Below are 18,763 nucleotides of genomic sequence, written 5' to 3'. Positions count from 1 at the left end.
AACTGGTTAAAGTGGTAAAAGCTTTGCTGCATCAAAAAGAAATATTTTTTTTTTAAAACTACTGTTTGTACTTGCAAAGCAATCGATCATAAATGTACACATTCAAGATCATAACACATTCTAAACTAGTGACTGGACTATTTTACAATCAGAAACACTGAAGATGTTTGGACTGGATTGACTGGTTCTTTACCTTACTAACTGCAATTTGCGAGGCTAAATAATGGCCATTACATTCACCCAAATTCATCCATCTTCCCCCTAGTGTCTCTTATAAGGTCACTGCAGGTCTTCTCTGATCTCTTATGCTGATCCAGAATATGTGGAAACAATGCAAAGTAGGCAGCGTGTCCTTCCAGCTATGTGACTGCGAAACGGGGTCACAACAGCAGAGGACTGTTGTTTGTGGCCTTTAGCTTTGCCACCTGGCTAAACAAGAGGAGAGATGTCAGTCCTGCATCCATCTACTTGCTGAAAATAAACCAGAGCCACAACTGCGCACCACAGAAAGACACGTATGTGCACATTTTGGTTCCAGCAAAACTAAATGAAGTGATATCACTCATTAATTCATTTTCAGTCTGTGCAAGCTGTCTTTCTAAATCTTCAACCCAGCTAATTTCACTGCATTTATAACCCATTTTAAGTGGCCAAACAGAGACACTGAATCCACTTAAATGAAGTTTGCTCTTGAAGATTTTGTTCAATTTAAACAAAAACATAACAGAACTTTATAAACAAATGAAAATCTCACTTCTTATTTAAAGGTCAAAATATTTAGGAATAAAACTAAAGAAGAAAATGTTTGAAAGTCTTACAATAACTGAGTGATGGTGTGCGTATTAGTTAGAATATACTGGGCAAAAAAATTAAATAACACAATGATAATGAATGGAATATTAAAATTGAGCTAATTAGCCAAGCATGTATGCCTTTGTCCTCAAAGACTTACACATCAGTATCTCTCCTGAAGCTGGCTCGCTGTCATTTGTACAGAGATCAAAAAATAACAGACAGTCATGAACTAAAGCAGTAAAACCACAGACAAACCCGCATTTTATAGTGTGTAAAGGAAATCCGTCAACAACAGAACTAAATCAAAATGCCTGGATTGGGAGAAAAGTTAGGATCATATGAACAGAACTAACGGAAACAACACAACAGTGCCACTGGGAGCAAGTCTCAGAAAAACAACGCGAGTTTCAGAAACAGTGCTTTAACTGAAGGGAAGTAATTCTCTGTGTAGCATAGGTTTGAATTTGTATATAAAAGATATCAGATTAAAAAAAAGATATCACAGATCAAATATCCATGTCATATTATCTTAATTTATGTCACTGCTGGAAAAAAAGCAATGCTTCAGAGAGAAAAATGCATCCTTGTCCTCCATCTCCTTCCCTCTTGATTATTCTTTGACCTTAAATGTCAAAAATTCAGGGCTCTTCCTTCCCTTTACAGTGCAAAAATATATATAAATAAATTGTGCAAAGGACAGAGAGCAACAGTGCCGGCCAGAACACTACCTGTCAAGTGGTCAGCTATTTAACCTGCCGTATGCTATAGGTCAAATCCGACTGTGTGGCGAGTCATGAGCGATAAAGACAGATCCCTCTAACTGGTGGCTAATCCTGACAGAGAGGTCCTGCCAACACCATTAGGATAAACTGCGTGAGCCAGCACAGTCCCGAGACATTTGAAAGGAACACTTGGGAAAGGTGCTGGTACAGAAAAACAATGACAATGTAGCTGCAGAGTCATAAGATTTCCATATAGTGGTTTCTGCAGAAAAAGCAGAGGCTTTCCAGGAGCTTTTATTCCTTTGGACTTCTCTGTAACTGTAAAACAACATGGATGCATTCAAATCCTGTTACAATGTCCCAAATGACACCATCATTCTCAATCACAGTCGCTGTTAAAATTGCCCTAGTCAGCCTTGCTGTTCATTTTTCTTCATTGCAATGACCTATGGGATCTGGGAAGCATTTTCCTCCTTCCAACCTGTCACTCACTCACTCAGAAGTGCAGAGACTTCCTACAGTAAAGCCCTCTGGGATGAAATGTTTGCATACTTACACAGCATGATTTGATACCGTGGCTCCAAAGTGCTCAAGGACCAGAGCCATACCACTGATTTCTTTTTTATTATCATTTTACAGAGTCTTCCAGAAGGTCATATTTTATTGAAGTATTTTAATCTGACACTTTTCAAGCCAAGAAATTCCAAGTGCTTAATATCTTCTCACATACTCTTGGCAAGTTAGGACTGCCTCATAAACAGCCCTTTGAGATGGCCATAAATAAAGCTATGCTGATGTAAATTCTTACAGGTGGGGTTGCAAGTTGAGGCGGGTTATGCTTTAGACATAGATCTTGAGAGGATGCCAGATATAGGAAAAATGTTTTTGTTTTCGTTTCCTGAGAAATTTTTCAGAAGAAAAAATAGATTGACACAAATTTTTAAATTAAAGCTTCTCAAAAATGTGAAGCATTTCTTTACAGACAAGAGAGTTAATTCAAAATATACTGATCAATAATAAATGCTTATCATTAAATGGTAACAAACCAATCTTAGATGAGCACAGCTGCTAGTGAGACAAGCCAAATTCTTTATCCAGTTTCCATCACCATGTTGGCATCTGTCACCCATACAAATTACAACTTGCATAAAGCTGTAAAGACCATGAGCCTAGGGCAGTTAATGTGACACCAGTGACACCATAATTGTTTCCTTAATGTCAGACAGACATGGGCAGAGGCTGTGCCACTAACTGTAGCTCTCTGGTTCAAGTGATGGACTATCGATTGTCCATTATGTGTAAAGCTTTTGGCACCGGAGCCGTGGAGACGGCTCAAATGAAATGATTTCAGCTTCACAGCCAAACTGGATTTATATTTGATCTCTGCAAAAATGCAAAGCATAACGTCCTATATCTGATACCTTACCAGCCTGGGTGTGTACAAGCATGTGCAGCTCAAAGGGTCACAACCACAGCCGACAGGATTTGCATGTTCAGGCAGGATATGGATTGCACTACAAACTTCTCAGAGGTAGGACAAAAACGTAACAGTACTGAGCTTTAGACACAAGTAGCAGGGAACTGTTTGGAAGATTTTTTTTCCTCCTGATTTTAACTGCAGGACAAGAAAAGCACCAATGTCTGTCCATTCCCACCACAGAAACTGTGTGACAAAACATTAATGGACCACTACTACTAGTCGGTGAAGCGGTATCAAAAGTAACCTATAGGATAGTCATCAGAAGCATTAGTCTGTCAACGTCTACCATAAACCGGGGTAATGTCCAAATTTACAGCCCAGTATCGTCCACGCGCTATCTGTGGATTAGCCTCTTGTCCTTGACTTTCATACAGGGATGTGCCTGTAGAGTAGGTATGGGGCGGCACTGGCCCTCAATGTACTTCCATCTCACTTAAGTATTTGTAAGTTATTTTGGATGCATCTTTCGTTCGTTTTAAAAATAAATCTATTATTATACCATGTTGGTGTTTTTTAAATTATTATTATAGCGCTAATGCTGCATCTCCACCTGCAATGTTAGTGTGATTTACGCATTAATGTATCAATTTAAAAAAGTGTATATGATTCAGCACAAACATGTTTTATTTACTATTTTAAGGCTAAACCTTTGTAATATTACAGTAGAGGATAATGCATTTTACATATGTTCTTAGTCTGAATACTTCCTTCCCTACTGTAACATTGTTTAAACTTTTCATGTGCACCATCTGCATCAGGGCAGTGTGCTGTCTGACTTTCCGCCCAATCACAGATTTTCTACATCCTATTCATTTCTGATCAAACGGATTTCCTCTGGGCTCCCTTGCCCTTTTCTTTGTCTCCTTTGTGTTATTCTCTTTTAAAACCCTTACATATATCTCTGCCACCCTTATTATTTGGATTTTGTTGCATGCAAAAAAAAAATCAGTTTTGCAAGAGACGACGTTTGCGACTTGCAGAGATGTAAAACCACAATACACAGAGCGATGCTATACGCCACAGGCGGGTTAGAGTTCCACCAATGGCCGCAGCTCCTGTTACATTAAGTAGCCTTGATTATCTCTGCTGATAGAGGGCTTAGCGGGATGTAGCCGCTGAGACGAGCTGAATGGCAACAGTTGCACTCAGAAACACTGTTTAACTGTTACACTTTAAAATGTTGCAATGCTAAAATGTTGCAACAAAGTGACAAAAAACGGCGGAGGCTACTAATTTCCATGAAAATCCAATTAGCAACAACATGCAATGAATAATTTCTTCTGACCTGTTGCGTCCGTTCAGCCGGATTCTTCATCACAGCCTGCCGAAAGCTGTTATCCACGTAAGACGCCATTGTTTTGGAAGAAGCCGTCTAGAGGATGTGGAATTCCTTATCCTTAAAATTACCTCTATCCAGGGGCAGGATATATACAAAACAAGTCCCCCTATTGTCTTGCTTTATTCTCGTCGCCTGTGCTCAGATGCTAGCGGGTAAGCTGGGAGTGCCCTGAGCCAGGCCACGACTGGAGCCAGACAGCCGAGCAGTCTCCTCAGAGTGTCTGTCTTTCTGCTGCCCGTGCCGAATCCGGCTGCCAACACCGGTCCCCACCGGGGAGGAAACTTCCTTTAAAAGCGCCGGTCAAACTCCCCCTCTTAAGAGTTATTTTCTTAGCGTAGAAAGTGTTGTCCCTTTATTCAAGCCAGCGTTCATTAAAGCCATTCCTTGTCTCTTCAGCATTCTGCTCTGCTAGCGACGGGGGAGAAATTCCATGTAAGGATCCAGCAAACAAAAAAGTGAGGAAATAGCAAGCGGCTAACCCGTCAGCAACCAGCTCACGCCCATTATCAGAGGAAGACTCCCGTCCTCTCACTGAGAAAATCTACTATGTTTGCATTTTGATGGAGCTAAAAGTCAAGATAGAGCCGCCGCCGCTCTGCTCTGTTGTATGCCACCATGGTGACTGACATACCGAGAGCATAAAGACCAGCGGAGTTACCAGTGGACGTTACTTACAACCTTTCAAAATAATACCCCCAAATGACGCTAATAAAAAGACAATGAAGGCTGTGGAAATTTTAGGCAAAATATACATAAATAAATATGCATTTGGGTGTGTTTTGCATCATTTTCCTCACTTTTATGCAAGGCTTCAATGCAAAAATTACCTTTGTTTATGACCGTTTTTAAAGAAAGAAAATCAGTCGAGTCCACCTATATCAATATAGTAAGCTGTTATAGAGAAATATTTTAGTTTCTTCTTTAAACGTGCAGGTTTTTGAACAAGGTTATTATTTTCCCTACAAGTCCGCTTTGGTTAAGAAATCGTGCTGTTCTGTTTTGAAGGGACCACCGTGGCATTTCCTGTCTGGCTGTTGTTGTATTTCACTTGACAGAGATTATTGTCACAAGGAGGCGGCTAATCATGGGCGAGTCCATTTAACAAAAAAGGGAACGGAGGGCGTAATGTGGCAAAAAATTATGCTTTGGCTCCACCAAGTGGCTCAATGAGGGATTACAGCTGTGAGAAAATACGAAAATATGAACCTTGGTGTATAATTCATTGTTATTTGATCAATGCAGTGTTTCCTTCCTGTTTTAAACAAGCAGCTGTACCACCCTTATTGATGAAATCTAGCACACACCCTGAAGACTGAGTTGCTACCTAGGTTATTCACTCCAACATCCTTCAAAATTAAAGTCTTGTTTAGACCAAAATCCAGAAGACAAAACATTTTTCTGTCAATTTCAGGCCAAAGCTGATCTGCAGGTTATGGTTGTACTCCAGTGTCAGATGGGACATCTTACCCTATTAAATGTGTTATCCCCCAGGGGTCTGTGTTGGGGCCACTTTTATATTTTCCATTTCCCTCCCCTTTGTATCCATCTTTGAAAAATATAATATGGCATCACTGTTATGCTGATGAAACATAGTTTTACCTCTCATTTACAGCAGACTGTCTGTGTTCACCAACAAGGATGTTTAGCTGCCTTGATCAATGAATTGTGAAAAGTTTCCTTAAGAGTTCCTTCGCTCTGTTAATAGTCTGAGGAAAGTGGTTTTTATGCTTTACAATTGGATTACTGTAACTCCTTGTACATGGGGTCAAGCTTTTTCAAGATTCTGGCTTGATTAGTAAGCCCTTAACATTTAAGCTTTACAAAACTTTTCTGCCTTGGCGTAACTTAGATTATTATCTGCTCTTTTTCAGTTCCCCGCTCACGTGGAGTGGACTTTTTCATTTGCTTTACAAAGATTCTGAAACAGTTTTTCTTTTCATATTAAATCAAACTGTAAAGACTTTTTCAAGTCCACTTGATACCCTGTTATTTTTGCATTCATGGTTGGTAGTTTAATTGAGTTTCCGAATAAATGAATACATTTATTTATTCATTCATTCATTCATTTCATTTCATTGTGTAATTGGCTTTTCACTCTGTTATTTGCAGTTTGTTTATCTCTGCTGTTTGCGTGGTTGCTATGTGCTTAATAACTATTCTCTTTTCATTTGGTATTTCATTGCTTCATCAACAAGGTTTTGTTTTTATTATGCAGCAAATGGAAAGCTGCTTTTTAATGTACTTAATAAATAACAATTAATTTACTTATAACCAGGGACAGGATATATTTTACTTAATTTTACAGGGCTTGACATAAATAAATACATAAATACTTCATATAAATAAAGGAGTGAATGGGCATAGTTCAACACTTAAAGTATAATCTGCCTTTAGGCTGTAACTAGGATACAAGTAATGATTCCATGACAACCAGCCATGGCCCTGAGGACAGAGCAGACTGCTGGGCTCATGTTATCACCCATGGGTGGCCATTATCTAGGTGTATCTAGTCTGCAACTAGTCCAAACATAACAGGAAGAGAAATGATGCAAAACAGTGAAACAACTGCAGGACAGCCACAGTATGGACAGAGGATGATTTTTACAGGTAGGCCGATGTATGCAGAGAAGATGCTTTTATTAGTTTCTTCAACTCACTAAAGTTCTGGGGGATCAAATTATGAAGTTAAAATTAGAGCTGAAGCAATGTCTCTGCTGCCATATCTATAATACTTTATGAGTGTGAGTGTGTTGGAATTAATAAGAAAGTATTTGCTGCCAGATAACTGTAACCCAGTTTTCTGTAATTGTGCTTTAAACTGCACACCATGGTTGATCAATTATTAAATATTCAAGGAAATGGTGCATGTCCAAGCAAATATAGCTGCAACTGGACACATGATGGCACTATAACCTGAACCAAACTGACTATTTGTGCCTGTCTGTGTTTGTGTATAATATAATAATATTTATTAAATCACCTTAAGTTGAATATAGACTACATTTTTACGGTACTTAAGTTTATTAAAGCTGTGAATAAAAGCTTTGAGTTTGTTTGTATTTTTATTTTTTTTTACCTGCTTTATCCACTCACCAGGTCCAGATGGAATCGGAGACTATAGGCCAAGATCCAATTACTTTACCCGGTACATCGGTGTGGGTGCCACATCACCTGAGGCCACAGGTGACCTCAGTTACCTGTGCCGAGCTCCACCAGATGCCCTCCCACCCATTCCCAGGCAGAGCTATGTGGGGGAGGTGGGCTGGGGATGGCAATATAACCAGCTGTTAAACAGTGGGACGCTGCTCAGCAATATGCAAATTAAGGTGCAACTAAAATCTACCGTGTGCGGCTTATGCAAATGAATAAGCAGAGGCAGCATCTTCTGTTAATGTGCCACAAAGTCACATTGAGATTTAACTTTGAGAAACTGATGGACAGATGATTTATCAGCCTTGTGACATCATAAATATTTATTGCTATATTTTTGTTAAGTCGCATATTTTTAACCATTAATGAATATTTTTCACACAGTCTTCATTGTGATCAATTTATAAATTGAATCATATACACGTTCAAAAAATATTACATTAATCTTCATTATTTTTTTAACAGAAAACAGACATACGGGCATCGTTGGAGAACAGAGTCACTCAAAAGTTTCAGAGCACAAAGTAAGATAGAATGCCTTTTCCCTTTGCTCAGAGAGCTATCACACATGTGTGCTTTGTTATGTGGATACGTGAGAACATCTCAGGTTTGCACTGTGTTGAGTGATTGTAAGTTATCTACCTCCACATTCATAATGTAACACTTCCACTTCATCAGGAGCATGCAGCTCCCCAAGCTCTGTAAAAGAAGTAGGCCAGACATAAACAGACACACAGACGTCATAAAAACAAACAGGAGGTTTATGTTATTCTTCAGCATTTTTGGAAACAGTGCCGTATCAAAAATTCAACATCTTTGCATTAACTGGCTTAAAATTATATTTATTGGTACAGTAGATAATCAACTATTTAAGAGCCAAAACAGTGAACAGAATCCTGTAGATCTGCTACAACCATAAAAAGTAGGGTGACCAGATCTCAGCAAACTAAATGTGGTGCAAGGAGTTGGTTTGTGTGGGACACGTTACTAATACTGAAGGGTAGACTGAAATGACTGAATGTCACATTACAGGACACCATATTTTACTTTGTGGCAAATAAAAAAAAGTAACTATAGCAAAAACTTAATGTGTTAAAAAGGAATTTAAAAAATGAATTTTCTCTTATCCGCTCAGGATCAAAATGACTAGAATACTTTGGCAATTCAAGGCTTACTCCCAGACGGCAAGGTGTTCAGGTTCTGCTGCTGCAAAACAAGCCCAAGGCTGAGGCTGCATTTACCTAATTTTAACACCTGCAAAGGACCATGTGATTTTTTTCTGTTTTCATATGTTTAATGGGATAAAGCAAGACCTTAAAAAGTGCATGTCTCCCACTGTGGGCTTTTGTAAACTAATGGCCATTAAAATGTGGGACATCATCTTTATTAATGAGACTGAGGAATAAAAATGCTGTGCAGTGCCTCAAAGTAGATCATCTCATCTTTGTGAAAGGCCCAGTTTGAATATATGATTGATTAAAGCATCTAAACAGTTTGCTAGATGTAATAAATGCAGAGAATTAGACTATGGCATAGCCATCAGTTCAGTATTTACAGGAGAGTTTTAGTGGCATGATGGCAGTGGTTAATATTAAAAAACAGGACAATACATTTGAATAACAGTGTAATATGAGAAAAACTGTATTAAAGAGTACAGTTGGAAAGCCCCAACTACTGTCACCTGTCCATACCTGAGGCCTTGGAAACTGCCAAGCAAAGACTCACAGCCTTGGCCAGCCGCTTGAGGAGGTACACCAGAGAGATAGAAGGCAGGAGAATAAACCAGCTGTTCTCCACAGAACCAGCAAAGGTGTACTCTCAGTGGCAAGGGAACAATAAGAGAACAGCACCACCAAGGCTGGAGACGGAGCAATACTGGAAGAGCATATGGGAGAAGGATGCAACCCATAACGGCAATGCTCAGTGGCTAGTGGATCTGAGGGCAGACCACAGCGACCTCCCTGAACAGGGTCCAGTAACCATCACAGTGGCAGATATCCAAGAAAGGGTCTCCAGTATGAAGAGTTGGACAGCACCAGGGCCCGACATGGTTCACGCCTACTGGCTGAAGAAGCTGACTGCACTCCACGAGCGTCTGGCAGCACAAATGAACCAGCTGCTAGTTAACGAAAGACACCCGGAATGGCTAACTGAAGGCCGGACGGTCCTGATCCCCAAGGACCCCAAGAAGGGACCGGTCCCCTCCAACTACCGACCAATAACCTGCCTCAGTACTACATGGAAGCTCCTGTCAGGCATCATATCGGCTAAGATGAACAGGCACATGGGTCAATACATGAGCGGGACACAGAAAGGAATTGGCAAGAATACCAGAGGTGCAAAACACCAGCTACTGGTAGACAGAACAATCAGCCGAGACTGCAAGACCAGACTGACCAACCTGTGCACTGCCTGGATTGATTACAAGAAGGCCTATGACTCAATGCCCCACAGCTGGATACTGGAATGCCTAGAATTGTACAAGATCAATGGGACCCTAAGAGCCTTCATCAGGAACTCAATGGGGATGTGGCGTACAACACTAGAGGTCAACTCCAAGCCCATAGCACAAGTTACCATCAAGTGCGGGATCTACCAAGGAGATGCTCTGTCCCCACTGCTGAACCCCCTCAGTGAGATCATTAACAAGACTGGCTACGGATACCGACTACGGAACGGAGCAGTTGTCAGCCACCTCCTGTACATGGATGACATCAAGCTGTATGCCAAGAGTGAACGAGACATCGATTCACTGATCCACACTACCAGGCTATACAGCAATGACATTGGAATGTCGTTCGGACTGGAGAAGTGTAGTCGGATGGTAACAAAGAGAGGGAAGGTAGTCAGAACTGAGGGGATTGAACTACCAGAAGGCAACATTGCAGACATAGAGGACAGTTACAAGTACCTGGGGATCCCGCAGGCAAATGGGAACCACGAAGAGGCCGCTAGAAAGGCTGCAACCATCAAGTACCTGCAGAGGGTCAGGCAAGTCCTGAGGAGTCAGCTGAATGGTAAGAACAAGATCCGGGCCATCAACACATACGCCCTGCCCGTGATCAGGTACCCTGCTGGGGTAATAAGCTGGCCAAAGGAGGAGATAGAAGCCACTGACATAAAGACAAGAAAGCTCCTGACCATGCATGGAGGGTTTCACCCCAAGTCCAGCACCCTGAGGCTGTACGCTAAGCGGAAGGAAGGGGGCCGGGGACTGGTGAGTGTCAGCACCACAGTCCAGGATGAGACAAGGAACATCCAAGAATACATTGGGAAGATGGCCCCAACTGACCGAGTGCTCAGTGAATACCTCAGGCAGCAGAAACCCAAGAAAGAGGAGGGAGACGAGGAACCATCATGGAAGGACAGGCCCCTGCACGGTATGTACCACCGGCAGATAGAGGAGGTGGCTGATATCCAGAAATCCTACCAGTGGCTGGACAAAGCTGGACTGAAAGACAGCACAGAGGCACTAATCATGGCAGCACAAGAACAAGCTCTGAGTACAAGATCCATAGAGGCTGGGGTCTATCACACCAGGCAAGACCCCAGGTGCAGGCTGTGTAAAGATGCCCCAGAGACTATCCAGCACATAACAGCAGGGTGCAAGATGCTAGCAGGCAAGGCATACATGGAACGCCATAACCAAGTGGCCGGCATAGTGTACAGGAACATCTGTGCCGAGTATAACCTAGAAGTCCCGAGGTCAAAATGGGAGATGCCCCCAAGGGTGGTGGAGAATGACCGAGCTAAGATCCTGTGGGACTTCCAGATACAGACGGACAAAATGGTGGTGGCTAACCAACCGGACATAGTGGTGGTAGATAAACAGAAGAAGACGGCCGTAGTGATCGATGTAGCGGTTCCCAATGACAGCAATATCAGGAAGAAGGAACACGAGAAGCTGGAGAAATACCAAGGGCTCAGAGAAGAGCTCGAGAGGATGTGGAGGGTGAAGGTAACGGTGGTCCCCGTGGTAATCGGAGCACTAGGTGCGGTGACTCCCAAGCTAGGCGAGTGGCTCCAGCAGATCCCGGGAATAACATCGGAGATCTCTGTCCAGAAGAGCGCAGTCCTGGGAACAGCTAAGATACTGCGCAGGACCCTCAAGCTCCCAGGCCTCTGGTAGAGGACCCGAGCTTGAAGGATAAACCGCCCGCAGGGGCGTGCTGGGTGTTATATATATAGACAAACGCTAGAAAAGCTGCAACCACCAAGTACCTGCAGAGGGTCAGGCAAGTCCTGAGGAGTCAGCTGAATGGTAAGAACAAGATCCGGGCCATCAACACGTACGCCCTGCCCGTGATCAGGTACCCTGCTGGGGTAATAGGCTGGCCAAAGGAGGAGATAGAAGCCACTGACATAAAGACAAGAAAGCTCCTTACCATGCATGGAGGGTTTCACCCCAAGTCCAGCACCCTGAGGCTGTACGCTAAGCGGAAGGAAGGGGGCCGGGGACTGGTGAGTGTCTGCACCACAGTCCAGGATGAGACAAGGAACATCCAAGAATACATTGGGAAGATGGCCCCAACTGACCGAGTGCTCAGTGAATACCTCAGGCAGCAGAAACCCAAGAAAGAAGAGGGAGACGAGGAACCATCATGGAAGGACAGGCCCCTGCACGGTATGTACCACCGGCAGATAGAGGAGGTGGCTGATATCCAGAAATCCTACCAGTGGCTGGACAAAGCTGGACTGAAAGACAGCACAGAGGCACTAATCATGGCAGCACAAGAACAAGCTCTGAGCACAAGATCCATAGAGGCTGGGGTCTATCACACCAGGCAAGACCCCAGGTGCAGGCTGTGTAAAGATGCCCCAGAGACAATCCAGCACATAACAGCAGGGTGCAAGATGCTAGCAGGCAAGGCATACATGGAACGCCATAACCAAGTGGCCGGCATAGTGTACAGAAACATCTGTGCCGAGTATAACCTGGAAGTCCCGAGGTCAAAATGGGAGATGCCCCCAAGGGTGGTGGAGAATGACCGAGCTAAGATCCTGTGGGACTTCCAGATACAGACGGACAAAATGGTGGTGGCTAACCAACCGGACATAGTGGTGGTAGACAAACAGAAGAAGACGGCCGTAGTGATCGACGCAGCGGTTCCGAATGACAGCAACATCAGGAAGAAGGAACACGAGAAGCTGGAGAAATACCAAGGACTCAGAGAAGAGCACGAGAGGATGTGGAGGGTGAAGGTAACGGTGGTCCCCGTGGTAATCGGAGCACTAGGTGCGGTGACTCCCAAGCTAGGCGAGTGGCTCCAGCAGATCCCGGGAATAACATCGGAGATCTCTGTCCAGAAGAGCGCAGTCCTGGGAACAGCTAAGATACTGCGCAGGACCCTCAAGCTCCCAGGCCTCTGGTAGAGGACCCGAGCTTGAAGGATAAACCGCCCGCAGGGGCGTGCTGGGTGTTTTTTATATATATATATATACATATATATATATATGTGTGTGTGTGTGTGTGTGTGTGTGTGTGTGTGTGTGTGTGTGTGTGTGTGTGTGTCTATTGCAGTTTCTGTATCAGCACAGCTACTTTTCTAGCCATTAAAGGATGTTTTGTATTGATTTTCTTCTTCACTTTGTCATCCATGTGGATGTTTCATGATTTTTCCTTTGTTCAGGACAGTTTTGCTTTCTGTTCTGAAACATTGCAGTTTCCTGGGACCAGTATGAGACACAGTTGACAAGGCTGTAGATTTTTATTCTTGTTGCAGGCGTCATTCACACAAATATTTTTCACCATCTTAGAAAATCAGTCTGTTGTTTTCCCACAAGAAAGCCAATAAAAGCTACAAATGCAAGATAGACAGGACTCTGTAAACCAGATGGGAAGGCACACAAAAAGCACAAAGCAAAGATGAATACATTAAGTCAAGAATGAGAAACAACAAAGGAAAAACAAAACCACTGTGTCGTGATATCTTAATGACAAGCTGGGAACAGACAGACACACATTAAGAGGCTAAGCCAAATGACACTTTTGATTTCAGCAAGGAAATATTATTCATATATAATGGAAAGCCATTCCAAATCTGGAAAATACTTACAAAGAAACTGTAATATTGTAAAAACTAGCTGAACAGCATCCATCTGATCAGCCACTGGAGCCACCCAGATTTTCCCTCCTTCATTGGAAAAAAAAAATGTAATGTTGAAATGATCATTCCAACTATGAAATGTGCACATTTATGGAAATTGTTCCTTCCACAGCTCATAATCCCTCAGAAATGTCTGATAGCTAGTTTTCCGAAATCTGCCAACCAGTAAGAGAAAACATAAACTGTAACATAAAAACAAATCGAGACTATACATCTGCCCAGGGAGTGGAGTGAGGACACATTAGGAACCTCAGACATGAACTCACAACTTCTTAAAGGAGCCATTGTAGAAGAATACAGCAGACCAGTAAAATGTACTAAAAATTATATTTGAAAGTTTTAATAAAAAAAAAACAAAAAAAAAACATAAAACAAAAACAAGAGATAAGGTGGCATGTTTTCAGAAGCTTCAAAAAGACACAAGCTCTAGGAGATGAGAGGGGGCGAAGTAAGTTAAAGATCTCGTTTAAAGGAGAATTTGATATGCTAAATGATTTGCAAAGCCAGCAAACAATATGTCAAAATGCAGAGTGCAAGACACAGCTGATCACATTTATGACCATTGATGCAGCTCAAAAAGCTTCTCTCGGCTGTGCATGCAGCTACTAATCCCTTCCTTGAAGAATCCTTTCAGTAAAATATGTGACATGCATGAAATATTTGTAGGTGGTTGTTCGAGGAGAAATTATCATTTCAGAGTCAGGCTTTGCTATAGCACTGCACACTGGAAATGTGCATAGTCCAAGCCACAGACTGTATATAATACAGAAATAGTTTTAATTACAACAACATGTTGGTTCAGGCATGCACCAGTTAAATTCTGAAAAGAAGGGCATGCTTTTATTTTTCCTAAGGCTGACAGTCTGAGAACTGGCACATCTATAAATGTGAACTAACTCATTTAATACAGAAAATTGTGCTAGTGACCTTCCATGAGGCTCCAACAGCTCCCAACCATTACATGTAAATGTTGCTTCAAAGTAATTTTCTCATTTTATAATTTCATCTTTATACTGCTAGAAGTTCAAAATATGAACAATTTTTATTCTTTCTTTAGAAAATTATTATTTTTCACCATCCTACTTTTTAAAATTTCACCCTTTAATAAAAAAATATTTTCATATGAACATCCTGTGCAGTGACAAAAACGACTCCCCAGGGATTTAATAGGAGTTAAAGTCAACCACTTTAACTATTAGTCTCCTGCCTCAAACCTCAAGCCTGCACATGTTTTTGTAACAAATAATATGTTCTTTTTGAAGCTGTATGTGATGTAAAAGTGGTTTTATTAGGGAAAATCAATGGCCTACATGCAGTGTTGGGGAGTAACAGAATACATTTACCACCGTTACGTATTTAAAATACAAAATATGAGTAACTGTATTCCGTTACAGTTACCGTTTAAAAAGGTGGTATCTAGAATACAGTTACTTTGTTGAAATAAATGGATTACACGGCGGTATTTTCCTGTTTCATATTGTGGCGGGTCAGGACTGTTTGGGTTTTGTTTGAGTGCTTCCTTTACATGTGTGTGTTCCTTCTTTTTCCCTTCAGGCTTAGAGGGAACATGTTCTGCCCGGTGGTGTAGGGTCCTAATTACTCCAAGTTTGTGTTCCAGATGGTGATGGGAGTCAAAGAGGAGGTACTGGTCCGTGTGTGTGGGCTTCCGGTAAACCTCGATGCTGAGGTTGCCATTCTCTTCAATGTGTGCAATGTGCACAGCGCAGTCCAGGAAAAATGGTAAATGGCCTGTATTTATATAGCGCTTTACTAGTCCTTAAGTACCCCAAAGTGCTTTACATATCCAGTCATCCACCCATTCACACACTGGTGATGGCAAGCTACATTGTAGCCACAGCCACCCTGGCGCGCACTGAGAGGCGAGGCTGCCGGACACTGGCGCCACCGGGCCCTCTGACCACCACCAGTAGGCAACGGGTGAAGTGTCTTGCCCAAGGACACAACGACCGAGACTGTCCAAGCCGGGGCTCGAACCGGCAACCTTCCGATTACAAGGTGAGCTCCCAACTCTTGAGCCACGATCGCCACGGAAAGGCAAAAAGTTGTCCTTTGTGTCTTCCCTGGTGAACTTGATGTTTTTATCCACAGCGTTAATGTGCGCAGTGAAGGATTCCACTTCTTGTGTCTTGATTTTGACCCAGGTGTCGTCCACATATCTGTACCAGTAGCTGGGTACTCTTCCTTTGAAAGAGCCAAGAGCCTTTCTTTCCACTTCCTCCATGTAAAGGTTGGCTACAATAGATGACACGGGGGAGCCCATGGCACAGCCATGTTTTTGTCTGTAGAAGCCTTCGTTGTATTTAAAGTATGTTGTGGTGAGGCAGAGGTCTAACAGTGTGCAAATCTGATCGGGTGTGAAGTTGGTCCTGTCTTCCAAGTCGTTTCCTGACAGTCTCCGCTGCCTCCGTGGTGGGTATGCAAGTGAAGAGAGAGACTACATCAAAGGACACCATGGTTTCATCTGGGTCCAGGGTAAGTTTCTGGACCTTTTCGGTGAAGTCGGTGGAGTTCTTGATGTGTGTGGGGTGTTCCCCACAAGAGGGGCAAGGATGGTAGCAAGGTGTTTTGCCATGTTATAAGTGGCTGAGTTTATGCTACTGACTATGGGTCTGAGTGGGACAGCTTCCTTGTGGATTTTAGGAAGTCCGTAAATGCAGGGTATGGCATCCCCTGGGTAAAAGCGGTGATATGTAAGGCGGTCAATGATTTTGTCCTTTTCAAGGTCCTGAAGGCAAGTTATAACTTTCTTTTTGTAGCTGCTTGTGGGGTCTCGCTTTAACGCTTCGTAGGTATTGTTGTCACTGAGGAGAGTAGTGATCTTTGTGTGGTAATCTGTAATGTTTAGGACCATGGTGCATCTTCCCTTATCAGTTGGTAAAACAGTGATGTTGTGGTCTTTGCTCAGGGAAGCGACGGCCTTCTTTTCTTGTATTGTGAGGTTGGACGGAGGGACTTTGGCACTGGAGAGGGTGGCCGAGACTTTCATCCTGATTTGCTCTGCTTCTGTCTGTGATAATTTATTAATCCGTATGGCGGTTTCTGTGGCTGTGATAAGGTCCACTATGGGCAACTGTTGCGGAGAAATGGCAAAATTGAGTCCTTTGGCTAATACTCTCTTTTCAGGTTCAGTGAGATTCAGGTCTGAAAAGTTATACCCGTTATGTGTCTGTGAGCGCAAGGAGGGAGAAAAAGGAGAGTGGAAAACTACGAGTTGTCATCGAGCAGAAACGGGAGCTGGAAGCATGTAAATATAATAATAACCACTGCAGCCAAGAAGAGTGCCTGACCAGCCCAGTTGTAAGTAAGCTATTAAGGCTCGACTGTACACTGTGTTCGTGTTTCTCTCCGAAACAATAAGTTCCGTTGGAGCAGCCTCTCCAAGGAGAGAGCCTCTCTCTGTCTCTCGCTAGCAAAGTTGACCCAGACAACAAAGTAAAGCTATTTTTCGGCTACGAGCCCGACACGGAACCTGAAGTATTAGCCAGAGGTCCCTTTACTACGTTTCGGAGCCGCGGACCTTCAGTAATAGTAATAAATCATATTCATGTAGTTGTAAACAGCATGATAATATCTTAAGTTATCCAAATACTCTTATTGAGTAACGTAACGGAATACATTACAAAATACATTTTGGGGCATATATTCTGTAATCTGTAGTGGAATACATTTTAAAAGTAACCTTCCCAGCACTGCCTACATGTGATTTTCTGTTAAAATGACAGAAAATGTTATTTTCAGAAATAATAATATACATGAAACAGCGACAATCTGAGTAAAAGGAAATGACATCTCACTCTTAGAATGAAGGACCTCACTGTTAACGTTTGATTAAAAAGCTTGTGAAAAGGTTACACTTTTCACAATCTTGAGCTTAAAAGAATCTTGCGGGAAAAACAGTTCTTTTATTATAGCAATGTACGCCTTTACTCACTGTAATGCACAATGAATTTATGAACATCCTTCACAGTGTAATCTGGGATAGAGAGCTTTAAATAAGTTTCTCTGCAAAAGTTCTGACAATCTGCTTCAGGCATAAAAACTTGTCTAACGGAGGGTTCCATCCAGAAAATAACAGTAATCACAGGTTTAGTATTGTTTATCAGAGGTCCCGCTCCCTTCTTAGAGTGTCACAGATATAGACTTTTGATTCTTATTTGAGCAGCACCTGGTAATCTGTCTCTATAGCAAAAACGATCACATCCTTATATCTGGTGTAGATAACGGTACAGATTGTTTACTGTAAGAGAAAACACCAATTTTTCTATAACAAGCCACACAGACATCAATTTCTTGGGGTCAGCTGCAATTTTCAGGCAATATCATCGTTGCAATAGGATGCTCTAAGTCTCACACCCACATAAAGCCATGTGGCGGTTGAGTTCACTTGAAAAAGAAAAATGTATGCACACTCCAAGAAACAAAACACTCCACATATAGTAAGAGTGGAAGGCAGAGTCAAAATCTTCAACATGCAGGGGCTCCAAAAGGTCTTTTCTGGTTCAGAGAATCTTTGAAGAGATCTTTGATGTGATCACCAGTTAAAAACAGTCTGATCAGTTTTTCCCCATAGGTCTAATTAAGTGGTTATTACATTTCAGGGTTATGATACATAAAATAAATAATTTCTTATGAAGTTAAAATGTATCATTTATACATAAGACCCGAATCACACTGTAGAAATGACTGGAAGCAGATTCTACCCACGCAATTAAACATTAGAATCATCCAATAAAGAACTTATGAGAAACATGCAGTATTTATATGAGTGTAACAGCCAGGATTAAATTACCCCTGTCTATCGTGACATGTCAAAACTATTGCGTGGAAGAAAAAAGAATATTTTGCCAGCAGAATGATAAAGCATCATGTATCATTTTTTGAATCATTTTTTCTAATTCAATTGCAGAATTGGTAAGTAAATTAAATACGGCAACATACGGTAGCCATCTCATATCCATATAGCAGCACATATGTTTAAAATGTATTTTTAAAACAAAGAAATGAGAATGTATGCATGAGCACACATAAATCAAACTGCACTGTGTATTAAAAGTTCATCTGTGGATTATGCATTAATGAATTAGTAGATTTTGGACTGTTAATTGATGGAAGATTAGACTAGCAAACAGAAACAAATAATTAATTGTAA

At 41.9% G+C, this 18,763-nt stretch overlaps 2 protein-coding genes across 3 annotated transcripts in view; one reads left to right on the top strand and one right to left on the bottom strand.

Annotated features, from left to right (window-relative positions):
• rapgef2b (Rap guanine nucleotide exchange factor 2b) overlaps positions 1 to 4,946 on the bottom strand; it is a 107,064-nt gene extending 102,118 nt beyond the window's left edge. For both annotated transcript variants that reach the window (XM_085360249.1, XM_085360248.1), the window contains exon 1: positions 4,283 to 4,946. In XM_085360249.1, coding sequence (XP_085216375.1) covers positions 4,283 to 4,351 — 69 coding nt within the window. In that variant the 5' untranslated portion in view covers positions 4,352 to 4,946. The remainder of the gene's footprint in view (positions 1 to 4,282) is intronic.
• Positions 4,947 to 6,879: 1,933 nt separating this feature from the next.
• spmip2 (sperm microtubule inner protein 2) lies at positions 6,880 to 8,014 on the top strand. Its single transcript, XM_085374685.1, has 3 exons — positions 6,880 to 6,943; positions 7,433 to 7,662; positions 7,952 to 8,014. Exons 1-3 carry the CDS (start codon positions 6,880 to 6,882, stop codon positions 8,012 to 8,014), a joined length of 357 nt encoding a protein of 118 aa, XP_085230811.1.
• Positions 8,015 to 18,763: the final 10,749 nt, after the last annotated feature.

Source organism: Diplotaxodon limnothrissa, linkage group LG2 (assembly GCF_057381915.1).
Source record: "Diplotaxodon limnothrissa isolate DT_005_m linkage group LG2, D_limnothrissa_male_GT1.1, whole genome shotgun sequence".
Lineage (NCBI taxonomy): Eukaryota > Metazoa > Chordata > Actinopteri > Cichliformes > Cichlidae > Diplotaxodon > Diplotaxodon limnothrissa.
The sequence above is the reverse complement of the archived record's forward strand: the minus strand, read 5'-3'. Positions and strand labels throughout refer to the sequence as shown.